We start from the raw sequence: 24,746 nt of genomic DNA on the forward strand, positions 1-24,746 counted from the left end.
TTCAAGGTAAAAAAAAACTTGCGGTCCTTTCAATTACACTATTCTTTTTCGCCTTTTATGTTAAATATTTAAACAGTACCTGGGGTTGTTCGATCTTTATGAGTTCTTAGTTATTTTCGATGTATCTTGTTTTCTCTGGTCTGATTCCAATCACTCTTCCTCTTCCTGCTGTGTGGACGCTGCTGCTTCGGCCGGCTGCTGGAGCACTGGTTCTTTTCAAGTGAAGTTTATGGGGTATATTCCTCGCCCGCCCCAGGCAGTGGCGAATTGCCTCGGGAGCTTCAGATAACCCCCTTCAACAATCCGGACCCTCCGAGCCAGATCGCACGAAAAAAGCGGCATTTCAAATGAAAAAAGTGAAAGTGTCAGCAGAGCTCCGCTTTGACACTTCCTAACGCAGTCGCGTTGCCACCGGAAAAAAACCGGCTTTTCAATTTTCTTATCTGTTTGCTGATGCAGGTTCTGGTAGAACTGCCTCTGGTTGGATTGAAATGTTTGATTCTGCCTGTACTGGGTGATCCTAGCTCCATATCGCTCTAATTAATTAATTAATTAATTAATTAATTTAATTAGATTTGTATGCCGCCCCTCTCCGTAGACTGGCTGTTGCTGTTATCTGCTGTTTTACAATTTCAAGAGCTTCCTCGATCTTTCTTGTAGTAAGCCAGTACTTTTTTGTCAAATAGTCTTTGATCTTCTGATTGTTCAGTTTCTGCTCATTAATGTTCTTCAAGTTACTTGCATCTGATTTCAAGCTTTTGATTTTCAGTTCTAGTCAGATTTTCCATTTTGGTTTTCCAGTTGATTTTCCGATTGGTTTCTGTTGCAGTAACCCTAGTTCTTCAGTTATTATCACAGCTGTATGGTAGGCAAGCTGATTCAATTCTTTGATTGAAGTTACATTGACAGTTGCAAGTGCAGAGTTAATATCTTCCATCAGTGGGACAAGTCGTTTCTTGCTTATGTTTTTTAAGGCTGGCAGTCTCTTTCGCTCTGCACTGGACCCTGCATGAGCAAGTATTTGATCCTTAAGTTCTTGCTGCCTTTGAGTCATAGTGCCAAGTGTCTCATCTGCAGCTTCTTGCTGTCTTTCCAAGTTTTCATCAAGTTCCAGTTGTGCAGTGACTCCAGATCTTATTGGAGCTTCTACTGGTGCCAGATCAGATTTTGGTGTTTCTATTTTGCAAATTTTCTGTATTTCTTCTAATTCGACTTACCTGAACATTTGGTTCCTGGTTATAAGTCGTCGCTGATCGGCCAGTCGAAGTTCCGTTGTTTTTGAGTCTGCATATTCTTGTTTCCATAATTGGTACATCTGTCTTTGATATCCACGTTTTTCAGGCTCCGAGTTGTAATAACACTTCATGATTGTGCGATTCTCTGACATTGAAAATATTCTGCCACTTTTTGATTTGTAAGCTTTGTTTGTTTTGTTCCTGTAGCTCATTTGTCGATGGCTGCCCACGTTCCACAGCAGCCACCGTGGTTCTTTTTATCCTGGGTGTTTTTGTTTTGTTTTGTCTCTCCATTAGTTTAAATGGGTTAGGTACGTTTAGTCTGGCTCCTCTGCTTTGACCACTCCGTCAAGGTTAGACCTACCAATAGTTTACACTATCGCCGGCACAGCTCTCAGCTTCATTGACGCACACAAGCCCCACTACCATGACAAGGCGTACCGATCAGTGGGATTATTATTGTTGTTGTTGTTGTTATTATTATTATTATTATTATTATTATTATTATTATTATTACTTGTCCACAGTTCGGCAGTCTTGCTGCGGCCTGGAATAAGGCTGTGACAGAGGCTCTTGACCGGATTGCGCTATTGCGACCTCTCCATGGCGCTAGACCCCGGAGAGCTCCTTGGTTTACCGAGGAGCTCCGGGAGTTAAAACGCCAGAAGAGACGTCTAGAGAAGCAATGGAGGAAGAGTATGTCCGAATCCAACTGAACACTTGTAAGAGCTCATATTAAGACTTACAAAGTAGCGCTCAAGGCGGCAAGATGCACGTATCATGCCGCCTTGATTGCATCAACGGAATCCCACCTGGCAGCTCTGTTTAGGGTGACCTGCTCACTTCTTAATCAGAGGGGCGCTGGGGAGCCCTTGCAAAGTAGTGCTGAGGAATTTAACTCGTTTTTCGCTGATAGTCGCTCTGATCCAGGTGGACCTCGACTCTGATTGGATACCAGAGTCGACTGGCAACGAGTCAGTCGAGGTGACTGGGGCCAGTCCTTGTCCATCTGTCTGGGGGGAGTTTGACCTGGCAACACCTGATGAAGTGGACAAGGCCATTGGAGCTGTGAGTTCCGCCACCTGTTTACTGGATCTGTGTCCTTCTTGGCTGGTTTTGGCCAGCAGAGAGGTGACACGGAGCTGGGTCCAGGAGATTGTCAACGCTTCTTTGAGGAGGGGATGCTTTCCAGCTCCCAACAAGGAGGGACTTGTGCTCCCCCTCCTCAAGAAGCCTTCCCTGGATTCAGCCATGCTTAATAACTACCGTCCAGTCTCCAACCTCCCCTTTATGGGGAAGGATGTCAAGAAGCAGGTGGTGATCCAGCGGTCCTTGGAAGAAGCTGATTATCTAGGCCCTCAACAGTCAGGATTCAGGCCAGGCTACAGCACAGAAACCGCTTTGGTCGCGCTGATGGATAATCTCTGGCGGGCCTAGGACAGGGGCTTGTCCTATGTCCTGGTGCTTCTTGACTTCTCAGCAGCTTTCGATACCATCGACCGTGGTATCCTTCTGCGCCGGCTGGGGAGGTTGTGAGTGGGAGGCACTGTTCTCCAGTGGTTCTCCTCCTACCTCTCCGGTGGGTCGCAGTTGGTGTTGGTGGGGGGGTCAGAGGTTGACCTCTGGGCCTCTCCCTTGCGGGGTGCCTCGGGTCGGTCCTCTCCTCCCTGCTATTTAATATCTACATGAAACTGCTGAGGGAGATCATCCAAGGGCATGGGGTGAGGTATCATCAGTATGCTGATGATACCCAGTTGTACATCTCCACCCCATGTCCAGTCAGTGAAGTGGTGGAAGTGATTTGTCAGTGCGTGGAGGCTGTTGGGGTCTTGATGGGTGTCAAAAGGCTCAAACTCAACCCTGACAAGACGGAGTGGCTGTGGGTCTTGCCTCCCAAGGGCAATTCCATCTGTACATCCATTATCCTGGGGGGGGGAGTTCCCCAATTTTTCCATTGTTTCCAAGAAAATAACCTAAACTCGTCCATGTGATATTTCCCAGAAGTGGTGCTCCCATATCCCCAGTCTCTTCGGATCCCAGTTCACCCGCAACAATTGGGGGCTGTGGGAAAAACCACTCCGAGGAAAGCCTAGCCACATTTTGGCAGAAGTGGGCGAAACGTGGAAATGTATCTCCCCGGGATTCCCTCCCCAACTCTTCTAAGACTGCCGGGCTTACCTTTCCCAACCCGGCTCGGCCCATCTTTACCCTCCGCTCCCTCGCCTGTGTGAGTGTATGTGAGTGTATGCGTGTGAGTGTATGTGAGAGAGAGAGAGAGCACCAGGGGCCTGCAACTATCCGGACACAAGCGGCAGTTTAAAAGCCTCCTGCTTCCCCCCTCCTCGCCCGCCGCCCGCCCGTCCAGAATGCTGACCTGATGCCTCGCAGGGAAGCCGGGCAAGAGCGATCTTCTGCCGGCCATGGGCGAGTGGCGGGGAGTCGCCCATGGCCGGCAGAAGATCGCTCTTGCCCGGCTTCACCGCGAGGCATCAGGTCAGCAAGAGCGATCTTCTGCCGGCCATTGGCGACTCCCCGCCGCTCGCCCATGGCCGGCAGAAGATCGCTCTTGCCTGGCTTCCCCCCCCCACCGCCCGCTGGCTGCGAGCGCTCTGCCAGGCGGCCAAGAAGCATTCAGGGCGAAGTGAGGTGGAGGAATGGGGAGCTGAAACCGCCCGGTTTCAGCTCCCCATTCCTCCACCTCACTTCGCTCCTGTCCTGGCTAAATCGTGGGGCAGACAAACCCCCAAAGCATGTTTGCTGCCCCACGATTTAGCCAGGACAGGAGCGAAGTGAGGTGGAGGAATGGGGAGCTGAAACCGCCCGGTTTCAGCTCCCCATTCCTCGTCACTTCGCTCCTGTCCTGGCTAAATCGTGGGGCAGACAAACCCCCAAAGCATGTTTGCTGCCCCACGATTTAGCCAGGACAGGAGCGAAGTGAGGTGGAGGAATGGGGAGCTGAAACCAGGCGGTTTCAGCTCCCCATTCCTCGTCATTTCGCTCCTGTCCTGGCTAAATCGTGGGGCAGCCAAACCCCCAAAGCATGTTTGCTGCCCCACGATTTAGCCAGGACAGGAGCGAAGTGAGGTGGAGGAATGGGGAGCTGAAACCGCCCGGTTTCAGCTCCCCATTCCTCGTCACTTCGCTCCTGTCCTGGCTAAATCGTGGGGCAGCAAACATGCTTTGGGGGTTTGGCTGCCCCACGATTTAGCCAGGACAGGAGCGAAGTGACGTGGAGGAATGGGGAGCTGAAACCGGGCGGATTCAGCTCCCCATTCCTGCACGTCACTTCGCTCCTGTCCTGGCTAAATCGTGGGGCAGCAAACATGCTTTGGGGGTTTGGCTGCCCCATGATTTAGCCAGGACACGAGCGAAGTGAGGTGGAGGAATGGGGAGCTGAAACCGCCTGGTTTCAGCTCCCCATTCCTCGTCACTTTGCTCCTGTCCTGGCTAAATCGTGGGGCAGCAAACATGCTTTGGGGGTTGGCTGCCCCACGATTTAGCCAGGACAGGAGCGAAGTGACGTGCAGGAATGGGGAGCTGAAAGCGGGCGGCCGCCGGGTGCTTTTCGGCTCTGGCTGCCCACCAGCCGCCTCCGCCTCTGTCTCCGTCCGGGACGTTTTGGGCAAACCGGTGAGGTACAGTTTGAGAGAAGAGCTGGAGAGCAAAGAGGCCCCGATCTGGAAGGCACGGCTGCGCTGCCGCGGTTTTGCTGAGCTGAGAAGGAGGGTAGTAGTAGGTGAGGCTGGTGGTGGCGGCTCCCCTCCCTCCCTCTCCCACCCCGAGCAGATCCATCCTTCCAGAGGCGGCACGGTCTGCCTACTCGGGAGAGGCCACCGGGCAAAGATGCAGCCGGTCGCCTCTCGGCCACAAGCGAGGCGCTGCCTGCTGCTTCCCCTGCCTCAGCTTCCCCCACCTGCTCCTGCGGCGGCAGCGGGGCAGAGGCCCTGCCCGGACTCGCCCGGGCTCTCGCGGCCAAACAGGCACGTGGCTCGCCTTCCTTTCCCACCCACCGCCCGGCATCGCCCGTGTGCCGCTGCCTTCGCGCCCGGCCTGCTTCTCGCCCAGCCACCGCCGCTGACCATGCTGGGGACCCGGCGCGACCGGCTGCTCATTCTGCTGCTTCTCGGGGCGCTGCTCAGCGCCGATTTCTACTTCCACCTCTGGCCCCAAATGAGGCGGCGCCTCGGTCCGGCCACGGAGACGGCTGAGCCCCGCTGTTCCTGCCCCGCCGAAGAAGCCGCCGTCGCCGCCGGTCCAAAGCTCCGGACTCGGCCGACCGCCAACCTGAGCAGCCAGGCCCCCCACTCCAAGCTGAGGAGGCTATTCGCGCACCCCCGAGAGGCCGGCCGAGAAGCTGCTCAACGGGCAGGAGGCGCTGCGTTACTACCGGCGGAAAATAGCCCGCTGGAACAGATGCGTGGGCCCAGACGTGGGGGAAAACGCGGCTCGGGCGCATAAGACCCGCGTCAGAAAAACCCGCTTGTCGCTGCGATGCCTTGCGGGGGTGAGGGAAGAGCGCGGGTGTTTTAAAAGGTTGCAGCCGGCCTGGGGGGCTTGCCAGCACCCCCCCGCACCCCGAACCCGGGTGCGGGGGGTGCTGGCAAGCCCCCTAGGCCGGCTGCGACCTTTTAAAACACCCGCGCCGCTTCCCATGTGTCTCCTGGAGCCGAACGCGGAAGTTCGGCTTTGCTGTTCAGCTTCAGGCTTTGCTGTTCGGCTCCGGGAGACAGCTGCGAAGTGGCGTGGGTATTTTAAAAGGTCGCAGTCGGCCTGGGGGGCTTCCCAGCAACCTCCCGAACCGAACCCGGGGTTCAGCAAAATTTTGCCTCTTCTTAACGAGTTACGAACCGGCGTTCGGGAGGCTTCTGTTACCTTTTAAAACAGCCGCGCGGCTTCCCAGCAGTCTCCGAACGCAGGTTCGTAACTTGAAAAAAGTTCGTAAGAAGAGGCAAAATTTTGCTGAACCCTGGGTTCGTATCACGAGTTGTTCGTAAGACGAGGGGTTCGCATCTTAAGGTACCACTGTATTAGATTTGTGCTTTGTATTTTGTTGTGAGCCGCTCCGAGTCTTCGGAGAGGGGCGGCATACAAGTCTAATAAATTATTATCATAATAATAATTATTATTATTATTGACAAATGTATCTTTTCTATTATGCACACTTGAGAGCACATGACCATAGAGAAATTCCTTGTGTGTCCAATCACACTTGGCCAATAAAGAATTCTACTCTACTCTACTCTACGCTACTCTATTCTATTCTGAAACCCTATGTAAAGTCTTAGATGATCTTGAAAAAGCTAAACAGGGTTAGATGGTCATCTGCTGCTTACTTGGATGGGAGACTACAGGGGGAAACTGAAAATATAGATCCCCCCACCAGGAAATAATACATAGGCCAGAAGAAGGTAATGGGGAAAAAAATTCCCCAATTTTTCCATTGTTTCCAAGAAAATAACCTAAACTCGTCCATGTGATATTTCCCAGAAGTGGTGCTCCCATATCCCCAGTCCCTTCGGATCCCAGTTCACCCGCAACAATTGGGGGCTGTGGGAAAAACCGCTCCGAGGAAAGCCTAGCCACATTTTGGCAGAAGTGGGCGAAACGTGGAAATGTATCTCCCCGGGATTCCCTCCCCAACTCTTCTAAGACTGCCGGGCTTACCTTTCCCAACCCGGCTCGGCCCATCTTTACCCTCCGCTCCCTCGCCTGTGTGAGTGTATGTGAGTGTATGCGTGTGAGTGTATGTGAGAGAGAGAGAGAGCACCAGGGGCCTGCAACTATCCGGACACAAGCGGCAGTTTAAAAGCCTCCTGCATGACTGATTCTCTGTCTGTGAGCCCCGTCTCACACACACACCCGGCGCCCTGCATGCCCCATGTTTCAGCCTGCATTCCAAAAGCCTTTTTCCCACCATTTAGGACCCTGTGCTCTTTTCTTGGCGTCAGGAAGAACGGAGACCCAAGCACTGCCTTCAAGCCCGTGCAAACCAGTCCTGCTTGCAAAGGGGGATGGTGGAACTCCCTCTATCTTCATTAAAAAGCTGCTCGGTGTCAGGGAGAACGGAGCCCCAAGCACTGCCTTCAAGCTCCATGCAGTGTGGCCACAGGCGCCTCCGGCATTCTTCACCCAGGCAAAAGACGAGGAGGGGAGGTTCTCAGGCATCCACCGCCACTGCGTCTTTTGCCTGGGCAAAGTGCCGGAGGCACCTGTGACTGCCCTGTGCGGAGCTTGAAGGCAGCATTTGGGGTTCCGTTCTCCCTGACGCTGAGCGGTTTTAAAACGAAGATTGAGGGAGTCCTGCCATCTCCCTTTGCAAGCAGGAATGGTTATGACAGTTGCAATGTCCTGAGGTCATGTGATTGCCTTTTGTGACCTTCCCATCCAGCTTCCAACAAGCATAGTCAATGGGGGAAGCCAGATTTGCCTAATGACCACGCAGTTCATTTAACAACTGCTGTGATTTGCTTAATCACTGCAGTTGTGGCAAAAATGGTGGTAAAATGGAACAAAACTCATAACAATTATCTTGCTTAGCAGTGGAAATTTTGGGCTCAGTTGTGGTTGTAAATTGAAGACTATCTGTAAATGCAGCCTTGCAGAGTGAAACTTAAGATATTCCAGATGTTGCAGCTCCAATTTCCTGTGGAATAATTATTGGAATACTCTTGTTTAAATCTCTTCCAGTTTTCAGAACTTAGAACTGAGGCTGCTGAGGGACTGATGAAGCTCATATTTTCTGGCCGGCTAATCAGTGCTAAACTTCTTTCTCGACTGGTTTTGTTGTGGTATAATCCAGTGGCAGAAGAGGATATACGTCTCCGTCATGCCCTGGGAGTATTTTTCCCTTTATTTGCATATTCAAATAGGTATAGTCTGTGTATATCTGTATGTCTGTGCGCAGTTTCTTTTTCTATACGGGTAGTCCCCAACTTACAACAGTTCATTTAGTGACTGTTCAAAGTTATCATGGCACTAAAAACAGTAACTTTTGACCATTTTTCACACATATGACCATTATACCATCTCCATGGTCATGTGATCAAAATTCAGAAACTTGGTAAGTAACTCATATTTATGACAGTTGCAGTTTCCTGGGGTCACCTTTTGCCATTTTCTGATAAGCAAAATCAATGGGAAAGCCAGATTCATTTAACAACTGTGTTATTAACTTAACAACTGCAGTGATTCACATAACTGTGGCAAAAAAGGTTGTAAAATGAGCAAAATTCACTTAACTGTCTGGCTTAGCAGCAAAGGTTTTCGGATCAATTATGGTTATAAGATGAGGACTACCTGTATTTTAAATAGCTCAAAGTGAAGTTAATTGAAAAGAAAAAATACTGTAATTTGAATAATAACAACTGCTTAACTGTGATTTGCTGTTTTCTTAAAAACAATCTTTGTTGAATTTTTTAACTGGGTGTACATCAATCTTATCATATAGATACTTTTAATTTTTTTTCTTACTGTGGTAAGGCTGTTAAGTATCTGTATACCAAATGCTATAAAACAGCAAAAGAACCCATGGTAAGATTTACAATAATTGCTGTTGTTTGCACCTGATGCCACTTTAACAGGATAACTTATTCTTTCATTTGGACATAGAATTGATTTCTCTTATGCTTTTTGGAAAATTGATGCAGTTGGGTACGTTTGATGTTGTGTTGTGTTAAAAATGCAGAACCAATCAGGAATGCTTTGGAGAAATTTTTCTTCCAACGTTGCAAATATTACTTAATGCTCCAGCTTCATCACCATTGTCAGAGGTTGATGTAACTAACGTTGCTGAACTTCTGGTGGATCTAACAAGGCCCAGTGAATTGAATCAACACTTTCAGAACTGCCAGGTAGGGTGAATTGTATGTGGGGAGACTGTTTTGTTTGATCTAACATTAGAAAGCCCTCAAAATCTGGATACTCCTTGTAGTAATGCTTTTGTTGAAATTGTGGAGAATTACCATATTGTAATGGTTTTTTCAGGGTTTGACCGTTCATGATAATTTAGCGCTGAAAATATGCAGTGAAATTTTGACGGATCCAAGTGCACCATATGTCCGGATATATGCAAAAGCTCTCTGTTCCTTAGAAATCAGTAAGGATTTCACAAATGACCTGATCGATTTATTTGAGGATATTCTTGTGGTAAGTCAAAGTTTAATGATTGTAGTAAGTCATAGCCTAATGATACAGAAACATAGATTTATGTGGGGGGTTTGTAAAATTTCTGAGACATGTCTAAGAATATCAGAGTGTGTGAGAAGAAACCATATCTCCATTCTCCAAAATCACAAGTTTGCAAAAACTAACAATAAAAACGTATCTTTCTTTGGCCACCAGGTTTTCTTATCTTCTAACTTCTTCTGAGAAAAACCTGAAGCCAGTGTTTATCAAACATTGTGGTGTCACGATTCTATAGAATAAATAAATTTGTTTGAAATTCATTTAGCAAAAATTTTTATTTATTTATTTATTTATTTATTTATTTATTTATTTATTTATTTATTTATTTATTAATAGAGTTGAAAGGGACCGTTAGGTCATCGAGTCCAACCCCCTGCCTGAGCAGGAAACCCTACAGCACCCCAGCCAAATGGAAGTCCAATCTCCTCTTGAAGGTGTCCAGAGTTGGGGAGTTCACCACCTCCCCTGGCAGGCAGTTCCATTGGTTGATCGCTCTGACCGTCAGGAAGTTCTTCCTTATTTCCAGGTTGAATCTCTCCTTGGTCAGCTTCCAACCATTGTTCCTCGTCCGGCCCTTTGGTGCCCTGGGGAATAAAGAGACCCCCTCCTCACCGTGGCAACCCCTCAAGTATCTGTAAACTGCTATCATGTCCCCTCTAGACCTTCTTTTTTCTAGGCTGTCCATGCCCAGTTCTCTCAATCTCTCTTCGTAAGTCTTGGTTTCGAGTCCCCTAATCATTTTGGTTGCTCTTTTTTGCACCTTCTCCAGAGTTTCGATGTCTTTTTTGTAGTGAGGTGACCAAAATTGGATGCAGTACTCCAGGTGGGGTCTGACCAGGGCATAGTAGAGTGGTATTAGTACTTCCCTGGTCTTGGAGCGTATTTCTCTGTTGATGCAGCTTAGGATTGAGTTGGCTTTTTTGGCTGCTGCTGCACATTGCTGACTCATGTTTAGTTGATTGTCCACCAAGACTCCAAGATCTCTTTCGCAGTCACTACTGCTGAGTGGGGTATCTCCCAGGCTGTATGTATGTCTAGGGTTCTTTTGTCGGTGTTGAACCTCATTTTGTTGGTATGGGCCCACTGTGATAGTCTGTCTAGGTCTTCTTGTACTCTGAGCCTGTCCTCAAGGGTGTTGGCTACCCCCGCCAGCTTGGTGTCATCTGCAAATTTTATTAGTTCCTCTTTTATTCCCTCGTCCAGGTCGTTGATGAAGATGTTAAAGAGTACAGGACCCAGGACAGAGCCCTGTGGTACTCCACTGTCTACTTTTTTCCATGTGGATTTGGTGCCGTTGAGGACAACTCGTTGGGTGCGGTTGGTCAGCCAACTGTTTATCCATCTACATGTGTAGTAATCTACTCCATTTTTTTCTAGTTTGTGGATTAGGAGATTGTGGTCGACTTTATCGAAAGCCTTACTGAAGTCCAAGTATATGAGGTCCACTGAGTTGCGTTGGTCAACTGACTTGGTTATGGTGTTGAAAAATGATATGAGATTGGTTTGGCATGATTTGTTTCTGATGAATCCGTGCTGGCTATTGGATATGATCTTGTTTGTTTCTAGGAAGTGGGTAAGTTGTTTTTTGATTATTTTCTCCAGTATTTTTCCAGGTATAGAGGTCAGACTGATTGGTCTGTAGTTACCTGGGTCGGTCTTTGTGCCTTTTTTGTGGATGGGGACTACGTCAGCTCGCTTCCAGTCTTCCGGTAGGTCTCCAGTGATCCAGGATATTTGGTAGATAAGGACAGTGGTTCTGCTATGGTGTCTGCCAATTCTTTTAGGACTTTGGGGTGAAGTCCGTCTGGCCCTGGTGATTTGTATTCGTTGAGTTACCTCAGGTAGTCCCTCACTGTGCTTTTGTCTATGTTGAGTTCGGTTCTGGGGCAGTTTGTTGCAGTTAAATTGCAGATTGGTTGGAGGGAGGTTCCCTTTTGTGTGAAGACTGATGCAAAGTAGGCGTTGAGTAGCTGTGCTTGGTCATTGCTGTCTGTGATTTCTCTACCCTCTTCGTTTTTTAGTGTGACGATTGTTTCTTTGATTTTCTTCTTATTGTTGATGTGTTGGAAGAATCTTTTTTTGTTGTCTTTGACTTCCGCTGCAAGGTGTTGTTCATATTGTGCCTTTGCTGTTTTTATTTTTTGTTTGCAGGAACTGGCTGTTTGCTGATATTCCGCTTTGGTTATGAGTCCTTCTTTCCATTGTTTGTACTTAGCTTTTTTTCCTTTTATGTCATCTGCGAGGGCTTTGTTTAGCCATGCAGGTTTAGTTTTGGTTTTCCTGTTTTTCCTTTTCATGGGGATTGCGTTGTTTTGGGCGTCTATGATGCTGTTTTTTAGGATCACCCAGGCTTCCTGAGTGGTTTTTCCTTCTAAGAGTTCGTTCCAGGGGCATTGTTCAAGGTTCGCTCTGAGCTTGTTAAAGTCCGCTTTTCTGAAGTCTGGGACTGTAGTGGTGTTGGGTATAGTAGCTAGTGATTGCACTATGTTGAATTTGAGGATGACGTGGTCGCTCTCTCCCAGTTTCCCTTCTTCTTCTGTTCCCTCTATTGTTTCTTCCCTGTTTGTTAGTATTAGGTCTAATATAGCATTCTCTCTGGTTCCTGTTTCAACTTTTTGGGTTAGAAAGTTGTCAGCTAGACTGGAAAGAAATTTGGCAGACTTTCCGCTTGGTGCTGAGTTAGTTTTCCAGTTGATGTCTGGGTAGTTGAAGTCCCCCATTATTGTCGTGCTGTGTTTGTTGCATATGTCTGTTAGTTGGCATGTGAAGAGGTCGTCCATTGTGTCTGTTTGATTGGGTGGTCTGTAGTATACTCCAATTGTGGTGTTGCTCTTTTTTTCTTTTATGTTGACCCATATGATTTCTAGGGGGTTATCATCTTTGGTTGGATGTAGTTCTGTGGCAGTGTAGTGGTCTTTGATGTATAGTGCAACACCTCCTCCTTTCTTGTTTGACCTGTTCTTCTTGAAGAGGTTGTAACCCATTATCTGTGCTAGACATCAGATTGGAAGTCAGCAGCCAGAACACCCTGGGAAATTTAAAATGATCTCTCCCTCTCCTCATTCCACATTTTATCAGCCTAGATTCCCAGCTTCCCAAAGCGGTGTGAATGTCACACTTAGATAATCCATTGCCCACCCTCTAGGGAAAAAAATGAAATTCTCCCTATCCTCAGAAATGTGAATAAGTGATAAAATGTAAAGTTTCACAAACTGGAAGTAAATCAGCTTGGTGGTTTATAAAGCGAGCAGCAAGGAAGCAAGCAGAAGTACAGAAGTGTTTTCTCATATACAAAAATGCAAAATACTTTTATCCAGAGCAAGCTGGAAGATACAGATATAATGCTAGCAGTCAGAAATAATAAGATGACAAGTATAAAGTCAAATCATATATCAATGGGAATGATAGGGGAAGAAAAAGATTGCAGATTAATGTAGTCATTTTCTATAGGATGCCTCATCAATCTTTATGCAGACTTAGGTAGGCATTTCCCTCTCATCTTCCATGGTTCTAAATGAAAAAAAACAGGGGCACTCACTTCAGTTCTCAGTTTCTTTTGGCATGATTCTTAAGATTGGTGTTTTGCAGCAGGGTCTACATTGACTGTTTTTGAGCCTCTCCCCAATCTGTATGGTACCTGTGTAATCTTGTTAGTCTTCTATCTTGATATTGGAGGGGAGGAGCCAAGATGGAGGACAGGCAGCACTGGCTCTAAAGAGCTCCTCCAAAAGTAAATAGGCTTTCTTTTTAACTCATTTATATTTTTAATTTATTTTTAAATTTTAAATTTTATTTTTACATTTAAACATTTTAACAAAATATTTTATACTTTTAACTCTTTTTTAACTTTTTAAAATCCATACTGGGTGGAGTGTTTTTGCAGCAGTTCCTCCTACATTTTTAAATTTTATTTTAACAATCTCTTAAACAATTTTTAGTACCCCTGCTGGATATTTCTATTTAAATAATATTTCCTGGAGACAGACAAAGCTTTGGTGGTTGTGGACTAATAAGGCAGGGGAAAAGAAAGAAGCACCGTAAAAAAGTGGCAGCCCACCCAGAAAATTAGGCCTTCTCCAGGCAGGGCTGCAAGAGGGGGAGGCACTAATAGAAAAGATTTATTAGAAGACAGAAAAGTATCTCCCCTACTACAAACACACCAGGTTGCTCTTAGAATTCATTTGATTAGAATTAATTATGGACGTTGGAATACTAAGAGTGCCATACTAAATTCCTTAAGCCAGCTTCTCCATTGTCAGAAGGGGCAGATTGATCTCCGTGCTGTGGAGTGGCTTCCAAAGCCCCCAAATTGGAAGATATTACTTCTGACTTTTAAACAGCCCACCATTCCACTAATGTTATTTAAGATGAAGGCACATCTAGCCTCCTTCCAAATTTTTCCAATTAGAGTTTTCTGTGAGGAAAAGGTTAAACCCTTAATTGTCAACATGGGAGCCTCTAAAGATGCTGTCTCTTCCACACTCTTAACCTTGGGAAAGAGAGATGAAGAAAGTGGGAGTAAGCCAGCATTGCTCAGTGATGATGCACTTAACATCTTAGAAACTGGACTTATTAACGAAGAACAAGATAATATATTACTTAAGCTGGAAAAATTAAGGAAATCTCTGCTGACCATAGTGGACACAGCTGAACTACTCATAGATTTGGTTTCCCCGGTGGTTGTGCCTCTTGCTTCTCCTCCACGAAGGAGGGGTTTGCATGAATGTGAGCTTATGGAAAACAGAAGCCAAGACACACAGGGGCCCCTAGAGCAGTGATTTTCAACCTTTTTTGAGCCGCGGCACACTTTTTACATTTACAAAATCCTGGGGCACACCACCAACCAAAATGACACAAAAAGACAGTAAATATTATTTATTTATTTATTTATTCAATTTTTATGCCCCCTTCTTCTTAGACTCAGGGCGGCTTACAACATGTTAGCAATAGCATTTTTTAACAGAGCCAGTATATTGCCCCCACAATCTGGGTCCTCATTTTACCCACCTCGGAAGGATGGAAGGCTGAGTCAACCTGGAGCTGGGGATGAGATTTTAACTGCTGACCTTCAGATCTACAGTATTTCTACATGTATTTATACTCAGTGTGAAACTTGGGCCTGTTTTGATGAACACAAAAGGGATATCCTGGCAGGAATGGTAGAAAGACACACACGAAGCTCTTCCTCAACAGTTCTCAGTCTCTCCCTGTTTTTAGTTTTTATAGCAGTCAAGCTTGAGAAGCTCAGCTCACATACGGTAGATATGTGGTTGAAAATGGAAGCAATGTCAAAATAGCTTTGTTGGCCAGAATGGGGAACTCCTTGGCAACAGATAACCAAAAACTGTCCAAAGGAAGATCAGCAAACTTTAGCCTTAAACCACGATCTTGTTTCAGTTCAATGAGTTCCTCTTGCTCCTTTAAAGTCATGTCCTTTCCAGCAACAGATGCTGAGCTGTATGGGTCCCTAACCCAGTCAAGGCATTCTGTGAAGTCTGAAGAGAAATAAAACAACAACTTCTCCTCAAGAGTTTTCAAATGTCTGCCAATCACCTCGCACATTGCAGCAGTGTTGCCATCAGGCTGTTTCTCGGTGAGCGGGAACATCTCAAGGTTGCCACGCTGCACATGTTGTTGCCAGAGCTTCACCTTTAAACGGAATCCGTTCATTTTATCAGTGCTTGTAAGCAGGTTTTCATTTCGGCCTTGCATCCGTGTGTTCAGTTCATTCAGATAATGAAATATATCAGCCAGGTATGCCAGCTTTGCACACCACTCATCACTTGCAAGCAGCTTTGAATAATCAGACCTCTCGTTTGTCAGAAATACTTCAAGTTCCTCTCGCAACTCATACACACGGGCCAACACTTTGCCGCGGGACAGCCACCGGACCTCTGTGTGGAGCAATAAGATTTTATGTTCCGCTCCCATTTCTTTACACAAAGTTGCAAATAAGCGACATCTCAAAGGTCGCGTCTTCACAAAGTTCACTATGTGCACAACATCATCCAACACAGGAGCTAGATCTGCTGGTAAGGTCTTTGCAACGAGGGCCTCACGGTGCAAAAAACAGTGTGTAACAATAACATCTGGGTTTCTTTCTTTGACCCTACTTAAAAAGCCTTTGACACGCCCGACCATGGCTGCGGCTCCATCAGTGCAGACACCTGTGCAGTTTCCCCATGTAAGCCTGCTTTTATCAAGATATTCCGATGTGACCCGAAATATTTCCTCTCCTGTTGATTTTTCTGGCAGTGCCTTGCAAAATAGGAAGTTTTCTCTAATGGCTTCTCCATCCACAAAACGCACGTTGGCCAAGAGTTGACAATGTCCACTAATATCCGTTGACTCATCAAGTTGCAAGGCAAATTTCTTACTGATGTGCACCTTTTCCAAAACAACAGTTTCAATGTCCACAGACATGTCATCAATACGTCTGGCAATTGTGTTATCTGAGAGAGGCACTTTAGCTATCTCTTTGGCTGCGTTAGTGCCAAGCATCTCATTTACAATGGCTTTACAAGCTGGCAGTATTAATGTTTCTGCCAGAGTGTGGGACTTTTTTGATTTAGCTACAAGTTCAGCAACAAGGTAGCTAGCTTTGAGGGCGCTCTCGTTTACCTTTGTGGTTTTCCTCAAAAAAGTTGCCCCTTTTTCATTGTTTGTACGTAAGCGTACAAAATAATCCATCGGCTTGTTTTGAACAGAAGGGTGTTTCGTTTGGAGATGGCGTTTAAGCTTGCTTGGCACCATGGCACTGTTGGATAGCTTCTCACCACACACCAAGCACAGCGGAATCGGTGCTGTCTCATCCCCGGTGAAAGTAAATCCTAATGCAAGATAGCTTTCATTGTATTGCCTCAAGCTTACATTCTTGTCTTTTTTCTTTTGCTGGCCACTCATACTAGGGCCTTCATCTGGGTCAGAATTTTGTCCAGGGCCCTTTGCATTTTCCCTTTTCAAAAACTTCTCCATCACTGTCACTTGCTTGACTTGCTGAGATCCCAAGCTGTCAGAAGAGTTAAATAATCACCTGAAACACTATCACCCCAAAATAGGTGACTGAAACATCTCCCTTTTGCTCTATGCAGATGACGCCGTGATCCTCTCCAGGACGCCAGTAGGCCTTAAAAGAGCCTTGCTAGCCCTTCTTCAGTACTGTAATAACAATAACCTGAGTATAAATTATGAAAAAACAAAGATCATGGCCTTTGCAAAAAGGCCAAAAACTTACTCATTATATCTTGATGGGCACAAAATAGAGCAGTTAACCACCTTCAAATACCTGGGGGGTGGTCTTTCAGGCTCAAGGAAAGCACGTGGAGAATATGCAGCTGCCTTGGGCCAAAGATCAGTGAGCTCCATTCTCAATTTTTTCCACACAAAGGGAGGCCACTATGTTCCTGCTACTATTAAGCTTTTTATGGCCAAGTCGCTAGCTTGGGTCCTTGCTTGGATTGCCAGCTTCAGCTTTACACTTTACACCACTAGAAATAGTTCAATCCAAATTTATTAGAGCAATTCTCCAGAATCCACATTGCATTTCAAACGCAATTCTGCGCCTGGAGACTGGATTGACAAAAGTTGAAGCAAGAATCTCTATAGCGTCTCTAAATATGTGGTTAAAGCTTAATTTTTTTCTGCAAGGTCTTGCTCCGTTAATCCTTCACAACGAATTTTCCTCCTCATGGATTAAGGCCATTGAGTTCAATCTTCACAAATTAGGCTTCTCCCCAGCTTCAATACTCGAGATGAACTATGAGCTAGCAAGACAAACCTTACGACAAAGGGTGGAGGACATCAAGAGGCAGGAGGACTTAAATAAAGCTCCACTGTTTCTGGCCCCAGATGCCACTAGATATGTTGTGGCTCCTGCCAGATATCTTAGACAGCTGGAATCAGCAAACCACCGAAAAGCATTTGCTCTTGTATGGTGCCATGCGCTTCCATCCACCGTTTTGTACGGCAAGTACAAAAGAATACCATTCACTGAAAGATTTTGCCCTTGTGGCTCAGGAGAGGTGGAGACTGAGGGACACATGCTCCTGAGATGCTCCTTTTATACAGACATTAGGAAAAAACATATTTTGCTACTAATTGCAAGCTATCCTGGCCACCCAGACACTACTTATCTCCAGTGGCTGCTTAAAGATGAACAGGCCATAATTACAGCATAGGTGGCCAGATTCTGCGCAGTAGCAGTGGGGATTTATCACAAATGTGTGCCTTCATCATTGCGATATATGTACATCTTTTGTATATTTACAATGGGTCAATTTTGGTTGGTCAGCCAAAAGTCATGAATTCTGTAAGTCATTTGTCTCCAGATGTCCAAGAACCTCAACACCTAGCATGTCTTTGTTGACTTGGGTGACGACTAACTTTGGAAGGTCAACGAACTGCTGTAAGTCAAGCACTACAATTATCACCCAAGAATCTGATACTAGGATCAAAGAGATACTAAAATGTCTAGATTCTAAGAATCTGAAATGGTTCTTGGATGTTGTGTTTTTTATTATTATTATTATTATTATTAGTAGTAGTAGTAGTAGTAGTAGTAGTAGTAGTAGTAGTATTTTGATGGTCTTTGACTGTAATAAAGTTCTATTATTATTATTATTATCTTGTCTCTCCATTCTCCACTGCATCTGGAAGGAGAGTCCAACATGGGTAATGTACCAATCCTATTGGTAGAGACTGAGTTATAATTAGCATAATAATAGCTACCGCCCCCTTACTGCTCCCATGAGCCCCAGTTTTAAAAACTCAGTCCAAGAGTAGAGACATACTGAGTTTTGCTCTTAGGAGTTAAATGTTTAGAAATAAATTGTAAATAAAATTAAGTTGATTGTTGTTGACCTGTTTAATCCTGTTCTTTGTCTTTCAGATTGAAAGGATCGCAGAAGAGGGAAGAACAGAGGAAAGGGGTTCCTGCCCTCCGCGGGCAGCACCCCCAACAATCCTCCTCAGGGGTCTGTATTCCCTCCGTGGGAACACCCCGTAGAGGAGCACCCAGCCTGGGGTCCCTGACCTCCGTGGCCAGACCAGGGCTGTGAGCTGAAGGTGGAGGGGTCCGCCCCCTCCACTGGGAAGCTTGAGGGCGCTATTGAAGCAGGGAACGGAGCCGCGCCTCTCAGCTGTTCGGCAGCCGCCGAACAAGCCGCCGGCGCCGGCTGGGAAGCCGCAGGGCGAGAAACAGACGCTGGGACTGCCGGAAACCCCGGCGAGGCCGGCGAAGCCGCGAGCGCGCCGCTGGCAAAGCAGCAGGAGCGGCCATAAGCCATAGTGGGGGCTGGAAGCCGCAGCGCTCCCCCCCCAACAAAGGGGAAAAAAGCCGCGAACGGCGTGGGGGCCGCCATGTTGGTTGCTACTTGTGCAACCCAAAAAGGCGCCAACAGGAAGTCCTTCCTGCAGCTGGTAGGCGCGAAGAGGCTGGAAGCCTCAGTGCGCAGGCGCTATTGGCCAAAAGAGACGGTGGCCATCTTTTCTGACCCAGGGCCAAAAATTTACTGGGCAACGAGGCTGCAGGGCTAAAACGTTGAGGTTCCTCAGTCAACTTGAATACTGTGAGTACAATGGAGGAACAAGCGGGGCTCGAGAAGGCTACCTCCCCCACTGGGGCCAAGGAAAAGCCTAAAGGAAAGGCCAAGGAGAAGTCTAGGACTTCACAGTCCCCAGCCTCAGCCTCATCTATGCAGGAGGCCGAAAAAAGCATTAAGGCCTTAGAAAAGAAGCTGGAGGCGGCTCTACAGGCCTCCCCCTCCACTGTACCACTGGGCCAGAGGCAAGTTTCAACACCTGACCCAGTCACCATGCCGACCTTTGGTTTTTCTGAGGAGGACTGGTCACCTGACAGGCAATCACCTGGATTGCCACGCACCATGCCCTCGCCAGGCCCTTCATGGAATAGACCTGAGTCAGCTAGCTATGCTAGAAGAAGTTCCCAGGGCCCAGCGGCCACGTTCACGCCCACAGCGGCTGGACTAAGGGCACAGACAAGCACCTGGCAGGATCTGCCACCCGACTTGCAGGATCTCATTGCAAACGTTTATTCTCAAGGCATGGTGGCTGGGGCCCATAAACATGGCCAGCAACCTTCTCAAACAACAACTGGGCAGATATGGTCAGCACCGCCCCCCTCAGGCTTGGGGTCCTTTTCGGAGGAACCATTCATGGGAGAGGACAGCGACAGGGAGTATGACCTCCCTGAGCAACCTCAACCGGTAGGCCTGTTTAAGCCAACACTGTTCAGGACTCTGTTATTTAAGGCTAAACAGGTGATGAACCTAAGAGGTGCAACTAAGACAGCGGAGGATGCAGACAAGACTCCAGATGCCTTGCTTCAGGAACCCCAGCCTGAGTCAGAACATTTCCCAGCATCAAATATTTTTCTGCAAGGAGCCAAGCGCCCTTGGCAATACCCAGCTGCGGCTCAAGGTCCATCCAACCTGGAACGTCGTTTCTACACGTTCGACGAGGAAGTGGAGAAACTCCTTGAGTTTCCGCCCATAGACCAACCGGTCGTGACTTTGGTCTCCAGCACCCTGGTGCCCTCTGAAACAGGGGAGAGCCTGAAGCCAGAGGACCGGAAGGCGGAGGTGCTCTTGAAAAAGGCACACCAGATGGCGAGCTGGGGATTTAGGGCAGCAGCGGCTGCATCCTTTATCAATAGGGCATCTCTCCGGTGGATTCAGGAGATGCAATCTTGCCTGGGACCGGAAGATGGAAGACTACGCCAGGACCTGGCCAAGCTGCGAGCTGCGACGGAATTTTCCGCAGATGCCACATTGCACGCGGCTAAATTTTCCAGCAGAGGCATGGCTACCACACTTGCAGCACGCCGACTCTTGTGGCTCCGACACTGGCCAGCCGATCTAAAGTCCAAATGGAGACTGGCATCAGCCCCATTTCAAGGCTCTATGCTCTTTGGGGATATATTGGACAAGGTCCTAATTGAGGACAAGGACAAGCGGAAGGTCCTCCCCAGAACTGGCAGACGGCAGGACCGGAGATCAACACCATATACGAGACGCCAAACGCCCCGCTGGGACAACTCCACAGGGGCGGGTCAGGGCCAAAGGTTGTACTCGCAAGGTCAGTTTTCAAACCAAACCTTCAGAAGCGACCGGGGGTCCTTTCAAGACCGACCCAGGGGCTACCAAGGCTCGAGGCGGCCCTTTCGGGGGAACACCCAGAGAGGTTTCCGCCGTTCTAAGTGACTCTGCCAAACATTTGCCAATCGGGGGGAAGCTCCAGAACTTCAGCGCCTCCTGGTACACCACCACCTCAGACCAATGGGTCCAAGCTACGGTGTCGGGAGGTCTACGCCTGGAGTTTGTAGGCCGACCCCCCAATCGGTTTATACACTGCCCAAGAGTTCGAAAACCGCAAGACAAACAACAATTGCAAAACGAAATCGCTCATTTTCTAGAAATCCAAGCCATAGAGCTGGTTCCGCCACAGGAGGAGGGAAAAGGATTTTACTCCAGGATTTTCATTGTTCCCAAGTCCTCAGGAGGTTGCAGGTTGATTCTCAACCTGAAGCAACTCAACATCTTCATCAAATACAGGCGATTCCACATGCACTCGCTTCAAACTATCTTGACCTCAATCAGATCACAGGATCTGTTAACGTCCATCGACCTGAAAGAGGCGTACCTGCACGTTCCCATACATGTATCACACCGAAAATACCTCCGTTTTTGTTCAGAGGGAACACACTACCAATACAAGGCCATGCCATTCGGCCTTTCGTTAGCTCCACGGACGTTTACCAAGCTCCTGGATGCCCTGACGGCACACCTGCGCTCTCAATACATCAGACTGATGGCGTATCTGGACGACATCATCATACTGTCCAGAACGCCAGCGCAGGCGAGACAGGACTTAACCCAAACTATACGGACATTGGAAGCTCATGGCTTTACCATCAATCTGGAAAAGAGCCAATTGATCCCCCGAACCAGACTTTTACACCTGGGAGCGATCATAGACACCTTGTCAGGCTCAGTCTCGCTTTCCCCAGAGAGGATAAAAAATATACAACGTTTGATAGCCGAAATCAACCAACACAGACGGGTTCCCATGTCACTGTTGTCAAAGGTGTTGGGAACCCTGGTCTCAGCTGTAGAGATTGTGCCCTGGGCCAGGCATCACATACGGGCCCTGCAGTGGTTTTTACTACCGGCACAAAGAGCCAAGGTGAGCCACTCACATCAACGAACTCACATACCACGACACGTCAAGGTTTCCCTGAGATGGTGGACATCGCCCGCAATACTCAAGGGTTCTTCCTTTCAGACGCAGGACAAGATGATCCTGACTACAGACGCCAGCCTATACGGTTGGGGAGCTCACATCGGTCCCCACATGGCGCAGGGCACATGGACGGCAGAGGAATTGTCTCCTATAAACATCAACTTCCTCAAACTTCGAGCGGTTTTCCTAGCTCTTCAGGCTTTCCATGCTATTGTCCAGGACAAACACATACTAGTGTTTACGGACAATGTGGCGACCAGAGCCCACTTGAACCACCAAGGGGGCACGAGGTCGCGTCGCCTCATGGACGAGACGGCAAATCTTCGATTGGGCCGAACTTCACCTAGCGTCCTTATCCGCAGAGCACATTGCCGGGACCAACAACACCCAGGCAGATTGGCTCAGCAGGACTACATTAGACCCGTCAGAATGGAGGCTGGACCCAGCACTCTTCTAACAGATATGCACAGGTTTGGGACTCCATCTGTAGATCTGTTCGCCACCCACCGGAATGCGCAGACCCAAAGGTTCTATTCACGTTTCCCGGAACCGGGGTCAGAAGGGGTCAACACTTTGCGGTCAGCTTGGCCGACAGGACTGCTGTATGCATTTCCTCCAGTAAACCTGATACCAAGGGTCATAGAAAAAATTCTCCAGGAAAGGGCAGAGGTGCTGATGGTGGCACCACACTGGCCACGCCGGCCGTGGTTCGCCGACCTGATGGCTCTGTCACTAGCTCCACCATGGAGGATGCCAGACAACATCGTCACTCTCAGCCAAGGGAACCTGCTTCACCCGGATCCCCAGTGGCTACAACTAACCGTCTGGCACTTGAAAGGCACAGATTAAAGCATCAAGATCTGCCGGAGAAGGTCATCGATACAATTCAGGCTGCTCGACGTCCCTCGACCTCCAGGATATACCAGGCCACGTGGGCGGCCTTTTGCACCTTTTGTAACAAGGAGGGCAAGAACCCCATGGAAGCATCGGTGATTACGGTGCTGGAATTCCTGCAGGCAGGAATAGATCGGGGACTGGCTCCTAACACATTGAGGAGACAGGTGGCGGCACTCTCCACCATGATTCAAATACCGGAGTCTCGTTCGCTAGCCCACCATTCGTGGGTAAGAGACTTTATACGTGGAGCCTCAAATTCACATACACCACTGGTACAGAGATTTCCCTCATGGGATCTATCGATAGTACTTAAGGCCTTGACAAAACCACCATTTGAGCCTCTGAGATCAATTCCACTTAGGCTCCTCTCCTTGAAAACAGCCTTCTTAGTAGCGGTCACTTCGGCACGCAGAGTGTCAGAGATTTCAGCCCTCTCTGTGAGACCGGATTTATGTATCTTCTACCCAGATAGAGTGGTACTCCGCTTGGATCCGTCGTTCATTCCCAAGGTGAATACTCTGTTCCACAGGAAACAGGAACTTATATTGCCTGACTTCTGCACGCATGGAGACCATCCATCCGAATTAAGATGGCATAAGGTTGACGTACGACGTGCTCTAAAGATTTATATCAGGAGAACTGCAGCATTCAGGAAGTCTGAGACTTTGTTTATTTCATTTGCTCAACACAGAATGGGACTTGGACTATCTTCTAAATCAATAAGCCGTTGGCTAAAGGACTGCATCCTGGAAGCCTACAGAGCGGGAGGTCACGACCCTCCGCAGGGCTTAACAGCTCATTCAACCAGAAGTGCGGCCACATCGGCGGCCTGGACGACACAGGCCTCTATAGAAGACATTTGCAGGGCTGCTACTTGGGTGGCACCTACGACATTTATTAAGCACTACAAGTTGGACTCATTTGCGTCTGCTGAGGCAGCGTTTGGTAGACGTGTGCTACAGAAAGTGTGTGCATCTCCAACGTCCCAGTCAAGACCTTCTCCCTCCCATGGGCAGTAAATCTTTGGTATATCCCATGTTGGACTCTCCTTCCAGATGCAGTGGAGAAGACCCATTGTACCTACCTGAACGGTCTTCTCGATGCACTGGAAGGAGAGTCCAAACCCACCCGACTAGTTGAAGTTCAGAGACGTTGGAGATGGGGAGTTGAAGTTTAGTTGTATTAATAAAAATTGGTTATCCTCTTACATGGTTTTTTTTGTTTTTAAAACTGGGGCTCATGGGAGCAATAAGGGGGCGGTAGCTATTATTATGCTAATTATAACTCAGTCTCTACCAATAGGATTGGTACATTACCCATGTTGGACTCTCCTTCCAGTGCATCGAGAAGACCGTTCAGGTAGGTACAACAGGTCTTTTCTCCACTGCACTTGGAAGGAGAGTCCAACATGGGTAATTCTCTAGTCCTATTGGTAGAGACTGAGTTAAATTTACATAATGAGTAGGCACCGCCCCTTGCCTGCCCCCATGAGCTCAGTTTAAAAAAACTCAGTCTAGAGTGTAGAGGCTTTGAGTTTTACTTCTGAAGAAAATAAAAATTTAAAATATCTCATTAATGTTTTTCCCTTTTTTCCTTTCCTTCTTGTTTTTCAGATAACATGAAGAGGAGCAGTTATGAGGTATCTGCCCTCCGTGGGCACCACCTCCCTCGTTACCTCCTTATAGGGCCTCTTCCCTCAGGGGGAAATGTCCTGAAGAGGAGAAGACCAGCCAGGAGTCCCTGGCCTCAGCGGCCATACCCGGCTGAGCTACCATCTAATTTTCCATGAATAAAATGCGGTATTTTGTTAGTAACTAATATCAATCATCAAAAAGTTGCAAAAGGTTTTTTTTCTAATGTTGTCATCCAGGTACATACTTTTATTTTAATTAAATTCCCTCCTTAATGTTCCTTCAAAAAGTACAACACCAATTATATTTCTAACTTAACCATTATGCCAAAATGCTTCCTTCTTTCTTTATACATTATTCTATAAACCAAGAAAGCCTTGTATAGCCAATCAGATCTTAACAAAAGAAAATTAAAAAGAAATTCTAAACATATACGAATTTCAGACTTCTTCCCCCCTCTAAATAGTACATTTCCTAATCCCAAATTTTAAAATCATTTCAGCCCAATTAATGCTTATCTATACTTCTTGCTTAATTATTA

The 24,746-nt window shown here is 47.3% G+C and overlaps 1 protein-coding gene across 3 annotated transcripts in view; it reads left to right on the forward strand.

Annotated features, from left to right (window-relative positions):
* NCAPG (non-SMC condensin I complex subunit G) overlaps positions 1 to 24,746 on the forward strand; it is a 281,872-nt gene that overhangs the window by 199,192 nt on the left and 57,934 nt on the right. For all 3 annotated transcript variants that reach the window (XM_070757387.1, XM_070757390.1, XM_070757388.1), the window contains exons 16-18: positions 7,923 to 8,104; positions 8,920 to 9,085; positions 9,219 to 9,380. In XM_070757387.1, coding sequence (XP_070613488.1) covers positions 7,923 to 8,104; positions 8,920 to 9,085; positions 9,219 to 9,380 — 510 coding nt within the window. The remainder of the gene's footprint in view (positions 1 to 7,922; positions 8,105 to 8,919; positions 9,086 to 9,218; positions 9,381 to 24,746) is intronic.

The sequence above is a fragment of the Erythrolamprus reginae genome, chromosome 7 (genome assembly GCF_031021105.1).
Source record: "Erythrolamprus reginae isolate rEryReg1 chromosome 7, rEryReg1.hap1, whole genome shotgun sequence".
Taxonomy (NCBI): Eukaryota; Metazoa; Chordata; class Lepidosauria; order Squamata; family Dipsadidae; genus Erythrolamprus; species Erythrolamprus reginae.